At 41.3% G+C, this 22,646-nt stretch overlaps 1 protein-coding gene and 1 long non-coding RNA gene across 6 annotated transcripts; one reads left to right on the forward strand and one right to left on the reverse strand.

The window, feature by feature from the left end:
- Positions 1-330: 330 nt before the first annotated feature.
- Positions 331-21,936, reverse strand: LOC125903070 (protein FAM13A-like). 5 transcript variants are annotated; one of them, XM_049599725.1, is made up of 21 exons: positions 21,720-21,936; positions 20,945-21,146; positions 20,621-20,842; positions 19,438-19,618; positions 17,436-17,610; positions 16,171-16,283; positions 10,621-10,845; positions 10,305-10,419; positions 9,857-9,954; positions 8,973-9,027; positions 7,907-7,999; positions 6,303-6,504; positions 5,136-5,358; positions 4,833-4,965; positions 4,271-4,352; positions 3,213-3,448; positions 2,975-3,058; positions 2,718-2,822; positions 1,938-2,152; positions 1,001-1,102; positions 331-545 (listed from the first exon to the last, which is right to left on the reverse strand). In XM_049599725.1, exons 1-21 carry the CDS (start codon positions 21,738-21,740, stop codon positions 422-424), a joined length of 3,006 nt encoding a protein of 1,001 aa, XP_049455682.1. In that variant the 5' UTR covers positions 21,741-21,936; the 3' UTR covers positions 331-421. The 5 variants fall into 5 exon arrangements, with proteins under 5 accessions (XP_049455682.1, XP_049455684.1, XP_049455683.1 ...); XM_049599727.1 differs by having other exon boundaries at positions 8,973-9,024; positions 10,356-10,419; positions 21,678-21,936; XM_049599726.1 differs by having other exon boundaries at positions 10,356-10,419; positions 21,678-21,936.
- Positions 5,250-7,894, forward strand: LOC125903096 (uncharacterized). The gene is made up of 3 exons (XR_007451237.1): positions 5,250-5,387; positions 6,306-6,419; positions 7,532-7,894. It is a non-coding gene; the product is annotated as an uncharacterized LOC125903096 (long non-coding RNA).
- Positions 21,937-22,646: the final 710 nt, after the last annotated feature.

Raw genomic sequence — 22,646 nt, forward strand, 5'->3', positions numbered from 1 at the left:
TGCAGTTTCCACATTAACCATGGACAAAGCTGTCAAAAAATAGTATTTTGGCGAAGAAAAAAGCGAGCAACAAAGTGCCATAATAGTACAGTAATCTTAAAATGACTAATATGTAACTAACATCAGGTTAGAGCTCATCGTCCTTGACATAAATTAGTGCTACATAGATACACTTGCTACATCAGGTTTGTGATAAGATGCGTCGTAAATGACACAGGATGTGTTTTTGGGACTAAAAAAACTGCAGTCGTGCAGCATTTCATTCAGACTGTCACCAATGTCCATCAGATTTCTTCATGTAAAGTGCATCAACATAATGAGCATGGCATGAATCAAGACCAGACCAACCGGCTTCACAACCTGATTTTTCAGAAATGATCGAGTCCTGTTAGGTTAGATCAAAGTCCCACTGTGAGTTCACTCAACTGGTCTTGGTTGAGTCCTGTTTACTGAGCAGGGCCTCCAGTAGACGGAGCTTTGCTTTGAGGTTCTTATACTGGCAGTACTCCTCCGCCATCGGTCCACGGTCCTCCTTCTGACAATTCCTGTTAACGTGACATGGAGGGAAAAAAAAAAAGATGCAAACAAAAGACAAAACTTCAGTAGTTTCAAACAACCTGCAGCAGCTTCCATAACTGGTTGATAGTCCCTATGTTGCCTTACTCAGATAGCTTTGTACAGTGTGTATTGTAATCAAAAACTTACTGTATTTACTTTGGAGGACTAACATGTACAGTAGGAAGGATGTGTACAGTTCAGAGGAAACGTCTATCTCTTCGTCTCTTTCCTGAGCTCTCTGTGCTGTATTAACGTTAAGTGAGTGTGCATTACACTGTCGTACCATTACGATGGAATTTCTTTTGTGGATGTTTTTTCTTTGTTTTTCACAAGGCATTGTTGAAAACCAAACGTTCCAAGTTTATTAAAAGACTAAATAAAATTCAAAAAGCCAAGTAGTTTGGATGTTGTGTGTGTATGTGTGTGTGTGTGAGATCTTTACCTGCCAGTCTGCATGTAGAAATGGTCCTCGAACTCTCGGAGCGCATGGTGCAGCCTCCGCTTCTCTAATCGTGCAGTCCTGAGGTGATCTAGTAACTCTGGTCTGTTGAGAAAGAATTTCTTAGAGTTGTTAAACTGTCTCTGAATGTGTGCACTTAAATTAACGGAAACAAAACTATGACAATAGTTTAGAGGAGTACTTTACACACTAAATGACCATTTGTGTATCAGTGATTCATTCAGTGATACATGCTGTGTTACTTTGAATTCGTGTAGAAAACTGTAATCTTTTATGCCTCTACGGAAAACATTGATTTATTGATTGGGGACTGTGTTTAACAACAGCAAAACTACATCAAAACATCCGTTTACAAATTTTCACACAAATAATGCAGTATAATCCCAGTGTTATTTATCCAGTTGTTTGCTCAGTACTTCCCAAACACGAAAAAAAACAAAACAAAAACCCCTTGGTAATGGAGGCTGCCTTTGAAGAGAGCATATCAGTTTTACTTGCGGTTTAGTTTTTTATAGTAATGTTTTAGTGCAAATGCATGTGTTTGGGAAGCACTGAGCATCAACTGCATTAATGACACTTGGATTATGCTGCAGCATAAACACATTTTAATATAATTTTGCTGTTGTTAAACTTGGTCCCCTATCAATCAACAAATCAATATGTTCGCCATTTTCCGTGGAGGCAGGCAAGAAAAACAAAGTTTATTTGAGGCAGCGCAACATGGCTAACTGATATAAAGCAGTGAGGCATAGCTTTAAAGCAAAAGAAAGCTATATGAAAAACGTCCACAGCTAATTCTGCATGGTAAAATAAAAAATTTAAAAAAAAAATCACACCATAGAGCTGTTGATGTTACACACACACACACACACACACACACACACACACACACACACACACACACACTCATTCATTGTACCTGGAAGCCTCATGCAGTGTTGCCATGGTGATGATCTGTGGCTGGAAGCACTTCACCTCCTCCAGCGGGGACACCAGTGGTGTTTCAGACATTTCTAAAGAAGGCAGACGCAGCGACTCATCTGAGGACACACACCTGGGAGATTTCAGACGCAGCGGCTGCAGCCTGGGGCTTCGCTGTTTGGGACGCTCTTCATCCGAGCCCTCCTCTTCCTCCTATGTAGACAAACACACACAGGGATCATTAATCCGTCATAGTAAACATTTGCGAAAAAAGGGAAAAGAAACAGAAGGCAGAAAAGCTGAAAAACTGTTTTACTAGCTAGTCATATGATCTGTTTGAAATCACACACTATTCATATTAAGTATGACATTAAAAATAATTCGATATAGTCATGTGATGCAAAGGAAACATATTAGATTACTATTACTTGATACTTAGTCTGCTGGTAATGGCACACTTAATTATCAGTTGGCAGTATACAGTACACTGAGGATGTAGTAGGCAGTATGTTAGTATGTGATTTCGAACACAACCACACAATGGTGTGGTTATTGTTTCTAAATTTATTCGCTTGCCATTCTGTATTTTGCTGAATGAACTGAGAGGTCTCACAATAGTTTGGTGTAGCACTCATATTTTACCACTAGAGGGCAGCAGAGTGACACTCTTCTGTATGCCAGGGTCAGTTTTAGTCACACATAAATATAGTGGGTGTGTCGTTTTTTAAAACCTTGTTTATTTTTATTATTTTGAATTTAGTATTAGATGTTTACTCACAATGGTGGTGATGGCTGTTGCAGCAGCAGAAGAAAGCAGCAGCTGCTTTACAAGACGGTACCGATCATAGAAAGGTTTCATCAGAGTGCGCTCTTGCCTGGTGCTCTGAAGACACAAACAGAAAACATACTGTCATTGGTGGTAATACACAAATGGAAATAGAGGGTAAGCACTGATGGAAGGAGAAGGAGAGGTGGAGCTGTCAAGTAAAGAAATAGGACATAAGCATATAGGTGAGTCATCTAAGCTGATCTTACCGGTCGACCGTGCAGACTCTCAAAGTAGAGCAAACACTTCTGCAGGTTGGTCTTCTCCATAGTCATCTGGAAATGGGACATCTCCTACACAAACAGGCACAGTGAAGCCTGTTAGCAGCTGTTCAGTTTGGTCGACATATTTCATGGATCAACACACAGATTGTCCCTGGCAGCCCTGGGAATCCGCCCACCAAACCTATGTTAATATATTTAGTGAAAGCAGTTCAGCGGTAACAACCTTAACGCTGTCGGGCAGGCCCAGCTCTCGTCGTTTCTCCTTCAGTCTGTTGGAGATAGTGTTGACTGTTTCCTCCACATTGGGCTTGGTGTTGCTGTTGTTGTTGAGTGTCTGTAGCTCAGTCCCTGTTGGTGCTGCCTCCCTGTGGTCTGTGTTGGTCCTGCATGTTTCAGGTGACTGGTGGAAGTCTCTCTGCCCTCTCAGACCCCCGTCTTCTGATTGTCTCAGCTTCAGCTCTAACGGAGGACAGCAGTTCAGAAAAATATGGTTGGTATGGTTGCAACAATACAGTGGTGGAAAGTAATTAAATACATTTATTCAAGTGCTACAATTAAGTGCAGTTTCAGGTATGTTTATGCTAATTTATACTCAGCTACATTTATTTGACAGCTGGAGGTAGTTTTCAGAATAACATTTTACATTAAAACCAAATGATAGTCTTACAAAATACAAAGCATTGTCAAATCTTAAACCAGTGGTGGCCAACATTTTTGGCTTGTGACCCCTTACAAAAAGAGAAGTGTCACATTTCAGACATCTAAGTTGTCAGTAGTTCCACCAAAGAGTGATGTTTACAGTAAAATAACTGTTTAAGAGATAAAAACATGTTTCGTAACACATAACTTTATTATTTCTTCTTTTGTACCCCATTAATTACTTTACAACCCCTCAGATTTATCTTTTGAGCCTTGTGACCCCTGGAATAGACTCCTAGGCTGAGAGCCACTCAAATTAATTAGCTGTATATACAGGAGTTAAAACTAGCTCTAACGTGACCAGCTTCAACAGAGAAAAGGCACTTATTAATGCATCATTAACAATCAAATCATGTCATTTATTATCAGTCACTGGGGCCATTTCCTGCAGGATGAGTGCATTTACTTTTAATGCTTTGAGTACATTTAGTAGGATTTGAAATGCAAGTCTTAAACTTGTAATGGAGCATTTTTACATTGTTGCATTTGTACTTATACTCAAGCAAAGATCTGAATATGTCCTCCACCACTGCAATCATTACTTTGTGTGTTTGAGAGTGTGTTTATGGTAATGAAACTGACCTTTAAGCTGCTTGCGACTCCTGATTAGCTCCTTCATCAGTCTGGCCACCTCTGGATGTGCCGTCTTGTCGTTGTGGGCCGGCTAAAAAAAGAAAAAGCAACAACTTACATCACTGTCTGTCTCTTGCATTAAGAACCTGATATTTTTTTTCTACCTTGTCCCCTGTTCCAGACCTGGGTGAGTTCTAATTTTTATATTTTGTTCTTTAGCCGCCCTGTCAACCAGTTGACCAAGTACTCATTATTTAACAAAATGTAATTTTCCAATGCACCAGCAGAGGGAGTGATTTACTTTAATGTGATGTTTACTGTAACAACCACAGCATCATTTAAGAACTTGAGTATCACTAATTCACACTCAGCCAGACAGGCGCGCGCATGCACACACACACACACACACACATCCACACACACACACACATCAATTCATGGCTCTGGGAGAGACAGTTATTGGCTCTGAAAAAATGCAACACTGAGTTTCACACTCTGAAGCAATAACCTCCAATCCAATCATGGCTTTGGAGGATCCAGCCGACCAAGCAGCTCCGATTTCTCCCCTCACCTTGTAGTGCTTCTCCTGTTCAAAGCGCTCCTCAAAATGCCTGATCCTCTTCCTCAGGGTGTGAATGTGTCGGTTGAGCACTGAGATGGACACAGAGCCCTCGTCTGGCTCTGCATGGACACTGCTACGAGTCCTGGACACAGAGAAGCACATATGGTTCTGTGATATAAACACTGGTAACCTGCAAGTGTCCACTATCGGTTACCTGGCATTTGCACTGTGATATTTTTAAACCACTTTTACACCATGCCATCTGTGAGTCACTATTCCTGAATAAAGTTAGTGAAGAAGCAGTTTTCTTACATGCGTATGTGCTGTGAGCACGGTGGAGAAGGGGCTGCGTCAGGGTCCAGGTTGTAGCGCAGGCTGTGACTGAGGTTGGGACAGCGCGGTGAGGGAACGGGGCAGTCGCTGGTCGTAAAACGAGAGAGGAGTGGGCTGGTGTTGGGGCCCGGTGGGCTCGGCAGGGTGTCTTTTCCTGAAATCCCCTCAGAAAGATTGGCGGTTGAGAGGACAGGACTGGAGTCTGATGAATGAGAGGACGGAGTGTTTAAAGTAAGAGAGGAAGGAGAAAATATCAACTTAAATCACTCATAATTTTGACTTTTTTTTCATTGAATTTGGTTGGATTAAAATGTCATTTTTAAAACTTAATTAAGGAGGACACATGGATATAATGAGATGAAAAAAGAGAGAAAGAGGTGGAGAGGAGGAGGTAGCATGAAAACAAGGAGTAAAGATGGGAAGGAGAGAAAGAGATAGAGACAAAAAGAAGAAGAATGACAGAAAGACAAATCGCAATTTCCTATTCAAGCTACTAATATTAATATCTTTCTTGGCATAAATGTAATTTGGTCTATCTGTGAGAAATACAGTGCAGTTACAGTTTTCATTTTTAGCTCTCTACGGTTAAAACACTGGTTCTTAAAATTCAAGACATGGAAATAAAGAACAGCAAGAGAAGTATATTTCATATTATTGAATATATGTACCTATTCATGGTGTAAAGAGCACCTATGCAGTGATGCAACAGTAACTGCTTCATACCTTGGTGCACTGTAACTCAACTAATCAAGAAAAGACCCACCCAGCTCTGAGAAATGATGAAGCTCATATAACTCACTGTCAAGCTTTACTGTCAATTATTTAATGTGCAGCAAAGGAATTACAGCAGCACGAAAGATGCTCTGACTGAGAACAGTTGATGAATTAGGTTCTATAAATAATGGCAGTAACACAGTGTGTATGAAGTGTGGCTCTTGCACTGATTTGACTCCTAATGAGACCCTCCAACCTGAACATACTGTACTGTGAGGTGCTTTGGACGTCATTATATGTTGATAATAAAATAAATTGAACATAGATAAATTCAGTAAAAGGCAATGGGATTTTACAACCAAACATAGGTGACATAGTTAACAATGGATGTTCAGAAATCATTCTATCAGCACTTCATTGCCTTTGTCTTACCAGACTGTGATGAGTCGACCTGATCCTGAGCTGATGGTGACGATGGCGAGTGGAGAAGCAGCTTGTGGGTCAAGCACGGGCTCTGCTCTTCAGTACAAAGAGGCTGTTGCTGGGCAGGTAGGTTATCGAGAGCTTGGGGGTCTGTCGGTGCAGGCAGGGGTCCCATGTCAGCCTCCAGGGCTTGTAGCTTGAGTGAGGGGCTCTGGAAACAGAAGCAGAACATGTCCTCAGGGATGCAGATGGGCAGCGATGGGAAAAGTCAGGAAGATGTTTGCGTGGCGAGAGTCCTCAGTGGTTCACGAGCTGCTCAGGAATCTAGAGAAGTCCTGTAAAACCATTTTACTTTCTCCCATGAAAATAAATATCCTAGCACTGAAGCGTGGTTGGGCAGAGAGTTGAAGGATGAGGTGAGATGAGTAGTTGTCCTCTTAAGAAAGGAATGAGTCAGAACAGAGTGAATATAGCTCTATGAGCAGGCTGCTTTCACGGGCGGCTGAAGCGCAACAAACAAACTTCTCAAAAAACAAATCTTTGATCGTCCAAGGCTCCCAGTCCGCAAGGGAAAACATAGAAACGGTCACTACGAGCAGCACAAGTTGATGCGTATGTTCAGTAAACAGACTTTCCTCTGCTGCAGCTCACCAGCCAGGCGTTCAACCAGCTAGACAAGAATCCCACTGAGTTCTGTCAGTGAGTGAGTGAGATTCCTATTGTGCATCAGCACACAACGTGGGATCCCTGATGAGCCACACGTCGTTATTCCATTAACAGTATCACTGTGACTTCGAGATCAGCTGCTCTGCGTTTGTGGGTGTGTAAGTGTGTGAGAGTATAGCTCGCTCCCAAAGAGAATCTCTACATCCACATGGTTTCCCTTCAAACCGGCATTCCCGGCACTTGTGCTGCTGAACTGCCTCCACATGGATTATTCATCATGCACGGAAGAAGGGGGGCGGCGGGAATACCGCTCATCTCTGTGCGTGTGGTGTGGGTGTGCGTGCTCGAGAGGAGAGCGGTACTGTATGTGATGAGGCGTTTCCACGGTAACGCTGTCAGACCGAGCTAAGGAGTCTATTTGATGGACCTGCAGGGAGTCACGTAACTGGTTGCCTCTGTATGAGTGTGTGTGTGTGTGTGTGTGTGTTTATGCAGTGAATTCTGATGGTGCTACGCAGAGTGATCAAAATAAACACGCAGATTTATTTGGGTCCTTTTTTTTCTTCATTTAGCTGCTCTGACATCATCCTCAGCATCATCATGAACAACAGCAACACCAGCAGCAGAAAAGGGCTCGCCTTCTGATTTCTCACCCTCCTCAGCTTTCATTCATAAAAAAAAAAAAAACCACTGCCTTGTGCGTCACACAGAGGAGGTGGAAGGATGGAAGGGAGGGGAAGGAGTGAGGCTGTTACTGAAGCAAAACACCCACAGGCAAGCAAGCTCGCACCTCGAATATACACACACAGGTGCGCACATAAACACACGCACACACAAATACACACAATCGCCAGAGGCACCGGCGGTCCTGTTGTCATAGATACCCTCGTCCTGAAAAAAAGTGTTAATTTGTGTATCTAAAAAGACCGAGGGGAAGGAGAACTTACGTCACGGCTGCTGGTCCCGCCTCTGCAATCATTGTGTCTGTCAGGAGAACCACTACATCCTCCTCCTCCTCCTCCTCTTCCTCCACTTTTCCCCTGAAGGAACAGACAAGTCTTATTCCTGAAGCCCACTTCGTGACACACACCAGTGTGGGCACACACACCCACTCGTACACGCAAAAATGTAGGTTACACTGACACATAAAGAGAGATAATGAATTTCTTTCCTTTTATTGACTTTTTCAACTGATCCAGTTATTTTTTCTATCTGCGGAGTTCCTTTAACAATAGCTGAGGCGGACCAATCATTTTTAAGTTTGACACATTTTGGAAATAACTCATTGGTCCAAGTTGGATAGCGACTACCCTCACTGTAATCATCATCCTGCTGTGTGACCCTTAACACTACAAAGGGCATCCTGGATGTATTTTGTTCTGGTATTATTTTGGGTTATTCTGGTGTTGTATAAGAGTCCTGGTTAATAAAGATGCACAGCACGCTAAACTTGAACACTTTACCATCTCTTAAAATCTTTAAAAGTACTTTAAAATTAGTTATTTATTTGCCATGATTCTTTTTAGCCCGATTCCTGTATGTTTTGTGTTTGTGAGTTGAGTTGAGTCTGATGTGTTTTTTCTGATTGTTATATGTCTGTTTGCACTTACATTCAGACTTTTTAATTGTGCTGCTCATCTTGACCTGGACTCCTTGAAAAGAGACACTGTATCTTACGGGACCTTTGTGGTTGAATGAAGGATAAAAAAAGACTAACACAAACAAAAGACTAGCAACACAACAGTTCAAAATCCTACCCTTTTACCCTGTCTGTCCTGGTAATACAACCATTTACATCATTTTAAACTTTGTTTTTTTTATCTACTATCCTAGGTGAACTGACTCGACTTTAAGGCTCTCTCAGTGGTGGTTTTTATATGCGTTAGTACAATTTGCTAACCTGCCAGAGGCTACAAACTCAGACCTGGGCATCACAGAATGAATGAATTTAAATGGAAGCCTGTGGGAATAATTTTGAGATGGCAGTCATACACTTCACAAAGGCCTGTTTACCTTGTCAGACACTGTAGTTATGTCTTCTGTCTTGTTCTCTACGCAGCACAGCCTGCTGAAAAACAAAATTCTGTCAACAACAACAGGCAAATACAACAAAACTGCATTAAGTATTAATAAAAAAAACAACCTTCAACACTGATTCTCCCAGTGTATTTACAATCCATGTGATTTAAATAAACATGAGCTCTGTCTGTATTCATAATCAATAGTGTATCAGATCTGCTCACAGGCTGGACTGCCCAGCACATTCTGTAGCTTAGAGGCCAGACGGTCATCTGGCACGCCCATTAAGGTTATGGTTTATTCATGTCTGACACTAATGAGGCATATTTTAGGAGACCTGTACTGTAGCTCCGAAGAGACAGCGCAGACAAAAAGTCTGCATGCCACCACGCTAGGGTCGACCTAATCTAGCTAGCTGGTCGGCTCCACGTGAGCCCCTGTGGCAAGGCAGTGTTATTTGGACTGGAATCACATCAAAACCATGACTGTGAGCAGCACACTGCTCCGATAACCTACTTCTCCATTTGACTGCAGGGCTGAGAGATGAGCTGAACTGAGATGAACCAGGGAGCAGCCAAAGGAATCAGATTAAATTATTCTGATGCATTTTAACTGCCCCAGAATTACTAACAAAGCCCCTTGTTTAATGGTCCTTCTCACTGACTTAAGATTGTGTTTGAATCTCATTTAAATGTCAAATAGCTGATTTCAGAAAATGTGAAATGGTTTTTTTTTATTCTGCTTGGATGCTATCTGTCACGACCAATGAACGAATGGTCTGTGCTATAAAACCTGTACAAAGCGGAAACGACAGATGAAAATACAACTGCAACAAAATGCCATCCTGTGTAGTCTTCGTGCACATGTGTTCCTCTCACCTTTCTGTGAGCTCAGTCTGTGTTTGGGTGATGCTGTGTGATTCATTCACTCTGCAGCAGTCTGAAATAGCTGATTTCTGCCGCGCATCTGTGGAAGCCTGAAAAACAATTCAGTCCATGATATATATAACCTCCTGCTCCCACACTGAGCTCAAAGATTTGACACTTTAAACATTCAAAGCATAATTGTATTTTGTTACACTCCACAGGGTGTATTTTGCAGCACATGACTTTACTTTTTTTTATTTTAAATTTGCCACATTTTCATAGATGTAGAAAGAAATTTGAAAGATCATAGAAACAGCTGTCGCTGAATCAGCCAGAGATGTTGAGTGCTGACAGCTGGAGACAGATTAATGGACTCGAGAAACGGAGAGAAAGAGAAATGTAACAGAAAATAAAGACTATGAGGACTAAAACAAAATAAGAGAAAATCAACAATGCACACCGCTGAGCAGTCGTCTTTGATGGGTGAGGAAGGTGTCCTTCTATTCTCTACCTCTTCTACTTCTTTCTCCTTTGATACTGAGGTGAGTGGTGGCATCTTGTGCTGTGAAAAGGCCCTGTTGATGAGGAAACACTTGTTACACTGGAGAGAAATTATTCCTATCTGTTGTAGTATTAAAAACTGATTGTACATTTGAGTTTTGAACAGGTAGTAAAGGGTAAAATGTTTATCTGTTCAAAATTGCTTGAACAGGTGTGACACTGCTGTCACCTTGCCAAATCATTTCAGGTGAAACACAAACAGAAGTAGCACTCACCCTTGCGTGGTACACTCCACCTCTGGTGGCTCTCCCTGAAAGCGATGAGCTGGTCTGCTGTGATGCGGTTGTAGCTCTGGCCCCAGGTCAGTGGGGCAGGAGAGGACACATCCTAAATCTGCACTATCTCTGCTCTCCTCCTGAGCCTCCTGGTCTGGAATCAGCTTCTGAATGTCAGCGCTGACGTCAGAGCTGGTTTCACAACCCTGCGCCGGTGTGTCAGGGCTGTGGAGAGACACAGAGACAGAGTGAGACGGACAGAAGATGTGCACACACAGGAGGTGAAGAGAAAAGGAAATACCACTTACTAATAGGGCAAAGTATGTTTTTGTATTGTAACTAATGGCTGTATTAACAGTAGATTAATCACTTGATGATTTACAGATCAATTCTCTACAAAACAGTGAAAATACAAGTACAGTTCATGAGACATAATGGAGGTATGTGAAATGGGACATCATGATAAGCTATCTAAAGCTTGAGAATAGGGGCCAAGACACTGAGCAGATACTATCTACAATATCTGTTTCCTAACACATTGTCTAGATTAAAAAAAACAAATACATGTATTATCCTCCTGAGACCCCGTGTCCTCATATGGGGACATCACAATTTGAGTTTAATTGACCTTATACTTTATTCTACTTAACTCAGACCTGTTGTCCTCGTTTGTGGACACTTTTTTGTGCCATGTAGTGGTAGTGAGAGCACAATACACTAATCCATGTAAAAACAAGATGGCAGCCATCTCTACCAAGTCAGTCTGCAGCCGATCCTGACACAAAAGTGGACAAGGTCCAAAACCTGATCACGTTGTATGGTTGAAATGTGTTTATTTATAATTAATAATGTCAGTACTTCCATATGGCAACAAATTTAACCAATTTTAGCATCAGTAACAGGCTCAGATGGGGTTAATTAGGAAGTACTCGTTTGAAACCATTGGGACTTTATTATCACCTTGTTTGAGGGCACTGGGACTTAATTATCGTTGACAATGCTTCGTTTTTTATACTTATCGGGTCCTACTGATCCCAAATAGCTAGGAGAAATGCATACTGAAAAAAGTTTGGGTCTCAGGAGATTAAACATTAAAACATCTGTGATTGACCAAAGACCCTTAGAGCTAAACTATCCTAACCCTGACGACTGAATGGCCAGAAGACATTATTGTATTGGCTGAGGACATAGGAAGGTTTTTTTGGTTTGTTTTTTTAAGACTCAATTTTTGTGTTTTCAATCTGATTCCATACCATTGGACCTCTGCAAACAACACTAAAGCTCACACATTTAAGTTAATGTTTTTTTTTTTCCCTTTGTAAGTCCTGTAGGGTTTTTTTTTTTTAACAATAATTCATTACATTTTCATAAAAGATTAATGTTGATAAATTTGTAATAAATGGATTTTGTCCCAGATGCTCAGTAGCCCTTAGAAGTCTTCCAGAAAGAACAAAAGGCAAACCAGGCAAAGAGAGTTTTCATAACCTGGCAACCTGAGTCTCTGAACAGACAATCCTGCACACTGCTCTTGCTCAGCTTCACAGTTTATTAGTAACACTAATGTTTTTGGTCCTCCTGGACCTTCGTCAAGAGTGTTCACACTCTTAAAGGTCCAGGAGGACCAAAAACGTTAGTGTTACTATTAAATTGTGACGCTGAGCAAGAGCAGTGTGCAGGATTGTCTGTTCAAACACTCAAGTGATATTTTCCAATGTATCTGCATCTGAGACAGCTGGATGTGTGAATAGCTTTCTCAAACTAATAACCTGGCAACCTGAAATTATTATTTTTTTAAATGGTTTATTTCTGATCTATAAGGCATTAGTGAAAGATTTATTAACTATTAATTCAATTTACAATAACACACAATACAATGTATACGTCCTTTATAAGTAAAAGCGTTCCTTATGAGATAGTGGTACAGAAAAGTTAAAAATGGAAAAAAAGAAAGACAGAGACGAGAAAGACAATGAAAAGGACAAGAGCTAGAGTGGGGGGAGAAGGGGGATGTTGAGATAAAAACTGGACTGATAGATGGAATTGAAGACAGTAAAGAAAGAATAAAAATTCCAACCAAACCTGTAGAATATTGAAGAAATATTTTCAATATACCATGAGAATAAAAATACAATAGGTCCATGTTAAGTTGGCAGGAATTCAATTCATGGAAAATCTAATACAACAGATTTTAATTGTATCAATCTCTAAATCACAAGGCTAATGTAAGCTAACATCAAGGAATCCAGCTGGCCATGAATCAGGAGTGCTTAATCTATGGCTACACTATGACACGTCTCATGAAGCTCTAATGAGCTGCTCCCAGCAAAAACAAGCACAACTGATTTGCTGTGACGCAAACCAAAACAGCCCAGCGGTCACGTACTTGCTTAAAGCGGTGTGTGACTCCAGAGCTGTAACCTACAGCAGATGGGTCAGTGCAGCAGCGGCAAAGAACTAATGTTAGCTGCTTAGGCTGCTGTCAAAGAATGAGACACGCGGACAGCAACCGGCATTATGAACATGTATTATTTTCTACTTCAAGTTTCCTTTCCTCAGGCAATCTCCATGTTAACAGAGCTTGATCAGACAGAGCACAAATAAGCCAAGCTTTCCAAAAAAGCTAGACAACAATAATCACTGTTCACGCTGCACACATCAGCACCTGCCTCTCAAACTACAGATTTCCTTATCAGTAGATAGCAACATTTCTCTTCTGTGCTGAAGACCACCCTGCATTATCTCACTCACTTGGCGAGGACTGTAGACCCATGGTTGTTGTCACTGATGCTGAAGCAGATGAGACAAGAAAACATCCTTTGCCAAAGCGTCTAAACTCACAGCGGTCTACTTTACAGAGTTACGTGTGACAGTGAACAGCCCGCTGCTTTGGAGGGACGGAAAAAGCCAAAGACATAAAGAAAAGAGAGCACAGACGTCGATGGTCAACAGCACAAGTGACACCCAGAGGCAGAGAGCTCACCCACCCACTTCAATTACTGCTACACACACACACACACACACACACACACACACACACACACACACACAAAGACACGTAAAGCAGCACTTCTATTTGGGATCAACAATGACAGTTCCAGCACTGTAATATGAGTGGAAGTCGACCAAAGAGGCTCAGATAAGACAGCTCACATTAACTGACAAATAAAGACAAGGGTGAGAACAGCTTCATGTAATCATACTCAAATACACCAGTTTACACGTCAACTGATTCGCTTAATCAGAACTGATGAGAAATTCAATACTGAGATCTTCAAAATCATGACAACATGGTGACGATTACTCATGTATATCAACCAACAAACACCATTATATGACATGTATTTCTTGACCTACATAAACAGACTTGACCTGAAGATGGATCATTGTAGGAATAAATGAAATTACTTACATGAAAGAGACATTTATTGTAAAATATTACTGAAGTAAATACGTAGCTTACTGAAAACCCCCTGTCCTTTATCTTAGAATTAAATCTTGTGTGCAGTAACTGGGGGAGAGACAGAAAACAGACTTGTTTTGAAATCAAACCCTCTGTAGGTATAATCAGACTGGAGTCAATATGGACTGTGACGTTAGTGGGAAGCATAGAGAGCCAAACAGAACAGCATGCAAATGCCGGGTATTTTCCGGAAAAGAACTACATCCCGGTGACAAATCCCAGTCTGACATTTGCAGAGGAAAATAATGGAAAAAGGCACCTTTCTTATTTGTTTATGCAAAATTTCACAAAGGAACTATGAGAAATGTGGTTACTTGATCTGGTTGCTGTGTTGCTGCTCTTGTCATGAAAGTAATAAATAAATGAATGCAAAAAAATGATTTTAATACCACAGCATTTACTGCAGTTTTTCAATCTGGTCGTCCTCAGTTGAGGAAACAGCACCTGCACTGATAAGAAAGAAGGAAAAGCTCTGTGCCTTGGATTTCAGACAATAAATGAGACCTAGAAACATAGACAGTTGGGATGATGCAGCATCTTAAGCTTGCTAAACAGATGAGAGTGGGAAGCTGTGAGATGAACAATTATTGATATTTGTTTGCCCCACAAGTGCTAAAAAACAAACACTTGGAAGTGGTGAGAACACTGGTACAAAACTGGTATAGCTTCTACTTGAGGATTGGCACTCAGCATGTGGGACAGCATGTTTGTATGAAATGACCTGAGATAATGCACTTAAAGATGAACCTTTTCTTGCTCTAGGCTGCAAAGACATAATCCCTCAGTGTCTGGTTTTATGAAACAGGGTGAGAACAAACTAAAAGAGTCATTTGGCTGGCGAGCAGCTGAATTAAGTGCATCAGCATCAGTGTGAGCTGTGGAAATAAACAGAGGCTTGTGTCTGTTGATGTACTGCTATGCAAAGACCTGGATGGCCACCAACCCTTTCCCATGTACGCTGGGAGAGACACAAACACGCACATTGCACATGTCATGCCACCTGCACATCTTCATCTACTGATGACTCCTCTTTTAACTCACACGTGTGAGAAGTTAAATTACAGTCTGGCTCAGACTGACATCTGGCTGTCGTGCTGCTGCCTTTGAATATTTCTGTGACCTTCATATCAAATGTTGCCATTAGTTCACAAGGATCTTATTAGTAACACCTCGTGCTTGTTTTAAAATAACACCATTAAACTCAATCCTACTGAGGCAGATCTATTTCATCTCAAAGTAAACAGAACCACACAGATGCTTACAAAAAAAAACAACAAAAAAGAGTCTTTATCTCTGTTAGCTATGAGCAGAACTCCACAAATTAAGACACCACATGCTTACATGCATGGATGAAAGCCAGAAAATTAATCAGCAAGTGCACGTGAATGCCGTGTCGCATGCTGACTAGGGGCGGACAAAAATAGTAAATATATAAATGTATTTGGATGTCTGCAACCTTGTGGCAACCCACATTCACAATTTAAAAATAGAAAATAGCACAGTAGCCTCCAAGTTCTGAGTGGGAAAAAGTTCCCCGCAAGCAGATGGCAGCAAGTATGGAGATTCTGTCAGGGGGACCAATTTGCCATTGTTCCACTTCTCTGCTCCTTCAAGCAGCTAAACTGTGATGCTATTTTTTTACTTGGCATTGACTAAAAGTCAGCTGTGCAAGCAACAGCACATTTTCATGTTGGCGACAGACACTGGGAGTCATGGTTTCTGTAGAGAGGTTGGCGTCACAGCTGGTTTTTTACGACCATGAACAGAGTGCAAAAGGCCTCCAGGGGTTGGCCTTAATTCCTTGTGTGTGACGTCTTAGCCTTATCACCAATGATACAACCATCAACCTGACAACTGACTAAACGATGCTGAACACAGAGTCAGGGGGAAACGTTAGGTCCTAATTATCCCCCCAGGGCAAAATATATAAAGAAAGGCTTGTGTGTATTCATACCGCATGAATGTTTCCTGATGCTTTAACTGTAGTACAAGCAGAAAAACACAGTTGCATGAACACAAATAATATCTATGTATTTATATATCTATCTAATGCAGTTACAAAGTCACTGATGCTAAGGTGATGACAGTACCTGTTGAGTTGAGATTGGATCTGTATTGTTTGGTTTACAGCACTGGTCGAAGTGGTCTCTCCCTCCAATGTCTCCACACTATTCTGCTCTGAGTGACCGCTGCTGGATAGGACCTACGAAAAACATCACGAGTGAATACAGACAAACATACACCTCTATAGAGAGATAATACACACTAACCAAAACAAATAATTTTGCATTATCTATATGCATTTACAATCAACAATGTGTCTGCACATTATCCCCCAAGACTAAGACGTTTATAATACCCCAGAGAGTGCAATTTATTAGTGTTTCTACGGTAATATCGGTCAAAGAGTGCCAAAAAGCCACTTACTAAAAGTAGGAATTTATTGACATTCATACCATATTTTCATCAGACCCTCCCAGCTGTATAATTCTACGTACATTCATTAATTATTTAACACGACCTGGAACGAGATAAGCGGATAGTGTTTGCTAAAGGTCTGATGGCGTGACTCAAACTCCACAAAAAAGGATTAAACATCCTCATGCATGCACAATACATACTCCCATTTCTACTTTAAAAGGTGAGGAGATAGAAAGGTTTGAAATTTGCTAATCACAATTATCACAGTATTTTTAAACTGTGCTGATGCAAACACTGAACTCTTTTCACCAAGTTTTACACTGAAAACCATGACATACAAACATATGAAAACCATATCAAATGTGCATTAATATTAACACATAATTGAAGTGCCTGCTCCAATGTCTGTGCGTGCTGCACGCCCACTATGTAAACAAGGGAATCGCAAAACAAACCCACGTTGCATGCTGTGCCTACGCACCTGCGTCTGAGAGACTGTTGCTAACTTTGGCTGATGCTGAGCAGTATTTACTAGGGGTTATTCAAAGCACGGTAATCAAACATGGTTTTAGAGATAATTCAAATTTGTAAAGGTAATAACTGTCAAGAATTTTACAAGGCTTATTGTCAAACATCTCTAGTCTCCAGACAGCCAGCATCAGCATATCAAAGTATCTCTTTAATGTTACTGTTACAAAAGGCAATAAAAAACATTCAAGACCTTTACAGATGAAATTCAGTACAGATACAATACAACTTGTTGATACCCTGTACATAGTACATGAGTTCAAAGACTGGCATTGTTTGTTTGGAAGTGTTGTGATTACATGATTTACTGTGATACTGGCAAAATAAAGAGGTGTAAAAAGACAAACCATGACAATCACTGCTGTAGCAATTTCTGTCAAAGGGAAGAACAAAAAACATGGTTTACCTCAAAGTGTGAAAGAGCAGAGAGAGTAGGAGGAGGAGGTGAGGAGGAGGCAATCGAGGAGGACACTGTATCCTTGGCTGGGATTGGAAAGAGAACCTCCTGATGCCTCAAAAGATGGAGCAAAAGGGCATTAGACACACTCTGCTCCTCCAGCATCCTGGGTCCCGCAGGAACACTGTATAAAGAAGAGATAACAATATCACATATACTATGTGGTGTGTATTCAAAATGGCCCTCTGTGAAGTGTTGTGACAGACACAATGGAAGAGGGTTCCATCTAGTGGAAGGCGGCACACACATCTGTGAACCGAGATGAACCGCTGAGACTGCATAAGGTAAATCAAAGTCTTGCACTCAGGAAAATAAATGTCACACTGTCCAAAATAAACAGCTAGGGGAGGTGAAAGCTTGTGAAGCTTCATTTTGACATTGGCAACGTCTACATTTCAGAGACATCTGCAGCCTCTGGTCAAAACATTCACCATGTGGAGGTAAGCACCACCTCAAAATAGTCATCACGTTTACCTGGAAACAACTATTTGTCTTCGATACACCATGCTGTTGTTGATGTCATGCATTCTGTGCTTTTTTAGGATGTACATGATGTTTACATGGTACGAAAGGCTTTACACAGCATACACCCAGGGAAGAGAATGTGAAAACTTTGAGTATTAATAGACGTGTGTTTACATGACAGGCAGGTCAATTGAAATGACAGGACAGGAGAAGCCTGACACATGGATTACATAACAGACACACATGAGGGCAACAAGCTGTTAAGAGGCTTGGGTGACAAATATGCATGAGTTATTGGGCAGGAGGGGGTGCTGCCAAAGAGGCTGTCACACATGCTGCATGGCAAGAACATGTGCTATGATGTCTGTCATAACAAGTAATTCAATATTACGTTGAGAGCAATATTATTAGGTTTTTGAAACAAGCAAAAAATACAACAATGTATTAAAATGAGACCAACTTGCAGCATCTATCTTTCATTCATTCTCTAATCTATTTCATTCAAACCATTATACTATTCCTGTCTTCCTCTGTTGTTGTTCTATGCCTGTAGACCCAGAAAAAAATGCATAGGACATTCTCCAACTCTCTGCAGCTACCGCAACCCAAACCCACCCCCAACTTTTTCCAAACCTCTGCTGCCAATTGCATACTCCCTAACTGGCTCTTCTTCCTTTAGCGGTAATCATGTGACATTTTCCACTCATATAGAGAACCTCACAGCGTGACTAACGCCACATTCCACTGACATGCCATTAACTTTGGGAGAAGAGAGGGCTGGTATAGATGAGACTGGAAGATCAAGGGATGGGGGGACAATTAAAGGGGTGGTGACTGAATAGTGTCTTTTCCACTGTGGTAAAAACTGACACATTACAAGGCTAATTGTAAAAGTGTCTCCCTCAGGACTGTGTTTGTTTACAGCAATGGCTGCATTCTGTAAACAGTAGGGGAGAAGCAACCGGCAAAATCCTGCTGACCTCTGTCGTATCAGCGTGTCTTTTTGTGTGCCATGCTCTGCGTTATCAACCACAATCCACACCCATTTCCTTGAAGAGACAAATCAGACTCCACCCCAACATAGTGGCGCAGCTGTGGAAAAACGTAGCTTTAAAAATAACCACTGAAGCTGGTAAACTGAACCAAAAACTTAGTAGGTTGGTCTCATGACAAACAATGCATTTTTTGAAGAGAGATCACAAATACGTACTTCCAGTAATTGCGAAGGGAACATTTTTGCTCTAAATTGTTGAACTCTAGATTGTTCTTGATCAGAGAAATCTCTCCAATTGTATAGCTCTTTAAAGTGTGAAAACCAACATTTAAAAATGTACTTGCAGGAGATCAGTCCCTCTTAAACTTTCACAACACAAACCAGACTGCTCAAGGTTAATGTCAGAGTGTACCCAGTCTGTACTGGTGTGATTGGAGGAACCTTGTGTCCCAGTACAGGTCTGGAGAGGATTTGAATGTGGCAGCAACTTACTGAAATATACAAGGCCCAAAGATGGTTGCCAGATTTTCCACAGGCATTTGATTTGATTGGTTGTTAGCGGCCACTCTGCACAGGAAGTGGATGAGGTAAGACAAAATAATGAGGTTGTCATCAGGCAGGTGGCAAAGGTTTTCTCTCAGAGACTCGTTCATCTCTGCCTCATCAGCACATCCTGAAAAATATGTAAAAACACAGAAACAGCATTCATTAAAATGCACTTCAATCATTACTGTTTGGTATCTATGAATATACAGTGGATAACTGGCCTCAGATTAATTTTAGATGATATGTTGGGCACAGTACGTTTCAGCCTTAAACACAGCATAAAAATTAAGAATAGAAGCAGCCGAAAACAAGAGCAACAAACCACCCAGGTATAAACAGCTATCATATACACATAAAATAAATTCATTCATTCATTCATTTAAACACATCCCTTTAAGGTTTAGTAATCTAAGATGGGCAACTGTCAACAGGTGTTGCCTTTTACTGAGTGAATAATGAATTATTTACTCAAAGCATAATCATTACATTAATAGTTGAAGCCCTTGCTGTGTCTATTGTTACTGTACTTAAAGGAGAAGACATTGGGCACAGAAGGTGATGGAGATTAATTTAAAATCAAAAATGTTCTAGACGCTGGAGACTTCTTAAATTTGTTGGTTTAGACTTCTACATCTGCGCAAAGATTTGCTCCTTATTGTAGAAGCAGAAGTGTCCATACAATAAAACACATCTGTCCCCAGAAAATTAGGTGTTGCTCTTTTCTTTAAGTGTGTGCTCCTCCGTTATAATTGATTTATTTAAATAACTGAAGAGCAATTATCTTCAACACCACTATTCTCTAGAACGCGATCACTTCCCTTGCCTTTCACCTTACACAGGCTGGAAAGCAAGATTGGCTACAGAATATCGATACTGAATCTTTGAGGGATTCAGCTTCTTGCTAAGGAAAAACTTCAGTCAGATAGACACTTGCCAACAACAGGCCTTTACTGACAGTTTCCCTGCTCTGCCACTCTGCTGTCTCGGTAGTTTAATGCTTGTTCTGTAGCTCTGGGGTGTCCAGAAGTACAGTGACAGTCTAAAGAACATCAATAACAGCTTTAATTCAATCTTGCCTTCACTTCTACTCTGAAGAAGTGAATGAAAACAATGCCATTATTTCCAGTACCTTTCCTAGTACTTGTGATGCTCAGAATCATCTGTTTGCGCTGGGGTTCGGGAACTACGGGGGTGGGCAGCTCCCGAAGGAAGAGTTTGAGGAGCGAGGCCACAGTGGGGACATCTCCCTCCTGCTCCAGGTCCACCCTCTCTCCACTGTCCCACCGCTGCCTCAGCTGCCTGGTCCTCGCTACCGACCCACACAGTCGAAACAGACCTCTGTGGTGCATTCCTGTGATAAGAAACAAGTCGCTTTAGTCAGTACACATGCAGGTGTTAATTTGCATTGATTGGGCAAGAGAAAGATAGAGGGAAGTCAGGGAGATGGGATTACCATTCTTATCCAGGAACTCCACCATGTTTCTTAGCACAAGGGGCACTCCACAGACCATTTGCCCATCCTCTCTCAGTGTATCAAGGGCGACACCAAACACACACCTGGCGGCCAGTTCAAGCTCTGAAACCAGGGTGGGAGAAATGGGCTCTGGGCTGACCTTAGCACTGGGCCTCAGGATTCTCACAGACGTGGGGTCACTCTGCATGGAAGAGGACATGCACCAGCTGATTCAAATGTGGCAATCAAATGCTTCCTTCCTCATTCTCTCCTACCTACTATGGTCACATTCCCGGATGAACACAGGTGTTGTAGAAAAGTAGAAACAGCCTGTCATCTCGAACCCCTCGTCCATTTAAAGACTCCATAACTTGATCCATGCTGTGATGCGTTAGCTGATTATCAATACAATCCTACACTCATTCAGGACACAATGGCTGGTCCAGGGATTAATGTTACATTTAGCAAGCTAGTAAAGGCAGCAAGACAAGTTGACAAACGTATTAGCCACATGATACTGCATCTTTCTGTGTCACAAAAACAGCTGCTAGCTATCTTTGTGGAGTTTATTGATAATAATACTTTTGAACTGAAAGAGGTGTCCTGCCCGATACACCTAACGTAATATGAACAGGTCAAAATGCACTACACAAAGTGGGAAATAAAGTCGAAAACACCTAAGACTTTGATACGACAGCAGTTAGCGTTAACTGCTAACCGTGGCTAAACTTACACAGAGCGACACTGAAGCGCTTGCTCCCATTTTTCAGCTCACCGGACCGGGACAACTCTCCATTTCTCACTTGTAGTCGTATTTTTCCCTCCTCGACATGATGCTCCACTCTCAAAAACTCTCGGAAAGTCCGACGCACGACGAATAATCACCGACATCGTCGTCACATCTCAACATAGGGCGTACAATGAGTGAAAAAGACTGTTAAAATGGGGTTAGCTAGCTTACTCCCCACCGAACCGTTAGCTCCCTCGAAAACTGTTTATGTTGCTAGTCACGTGACACACTAGTAACCATGGTGACCAATGATAGGGTTGCCAGGGGAGGCAGGCTGGCTCCGGATGCAAAGCGTAGGTTGACTGATTTGTGTAGTATGAAAATTGATTCCTCCAGAGAGCACTTTGATGATTTTCCTATTAGTGGAGCTTAACTGGGAAACAACAGGGTGAGGTCGAGATGTTTTCATGTTGTAATGGGAGCTCAGTGTGCCTGTTTAGGGACTGTTCTTTATGAGAGGGGAGGGGGAGGTTCAAAACAAGGGAGGCAGGTCAAATATTTTTTTAAGCACTGAGGGAGGGACATACAACGTTAATGTATTTATTTTAAATACCCTCTAAACCCCAAAGCCTCAGGCAGGTTTGAAAGGCATATTTAAAGGAATTACACTGTTTATCATAGCCAAAAAATATTAAAAATAAAAATAAAATAAATTTAAACAAAAAAAAGGTACAGATGATTATTTATCACAAACAATTTATTTACTGACCTATATCACTGACAGTACAATTTAAATGTATTTACATGATAAACAAATGCATTTTTTATCATTTAAACACATTTCAACATGGTGTGTAATGCCTCCACCCTCCACAGGTATTGTGAAATGGCATGATCCATCTGACAGAGGGGTCAGATCATGATTTGATTTTCTTGCAGTAATTACTTTAGTCATTGTTTGATTTTACCTTT

The sequence above is a fragment of the Epinephelus fuscoguttatus genome, linkage group LG16 (assembly GCF_011397635.1).
Source record: "Epinephelus fuscoguttatus linkage group LG16, E.fuscoguttatus.final_Chr_v1".
Lineage (NCBI taxonomy): Eukaryota > Metazoa > Chordata > Actinopteri > Perciformes > Serranidae > Epinephelus > Epinephelus fuscoguttatus.

What these genes read in the sequence shown, in the direction of transcription:
- LOC125903070 (XM_049599723.1), bottom strand. Translation starts at nt 21,707, where the DNA reads ATGGGAGCAAGCGCTTCAGTGTCGCTCTGT. An exon ending in GCGCTTCAGTGTCGCTCTGT is followed by an intron (nt 21,147 to 21,677) that starts GTAAGTTTAGCC and finishes TCTTCCATGCAG; the next exon opens with AGTGACCCCACGTCTGTGAG. An exon ending in CAACAGCCATCACCACCATT is followed by an intron (nt 2,153 to 2,717) that starts GTGAGTAAACAT and finishes TTGTCTACATAG; the next exon opens with GAGGAAGAGGAGGGCTCGGA.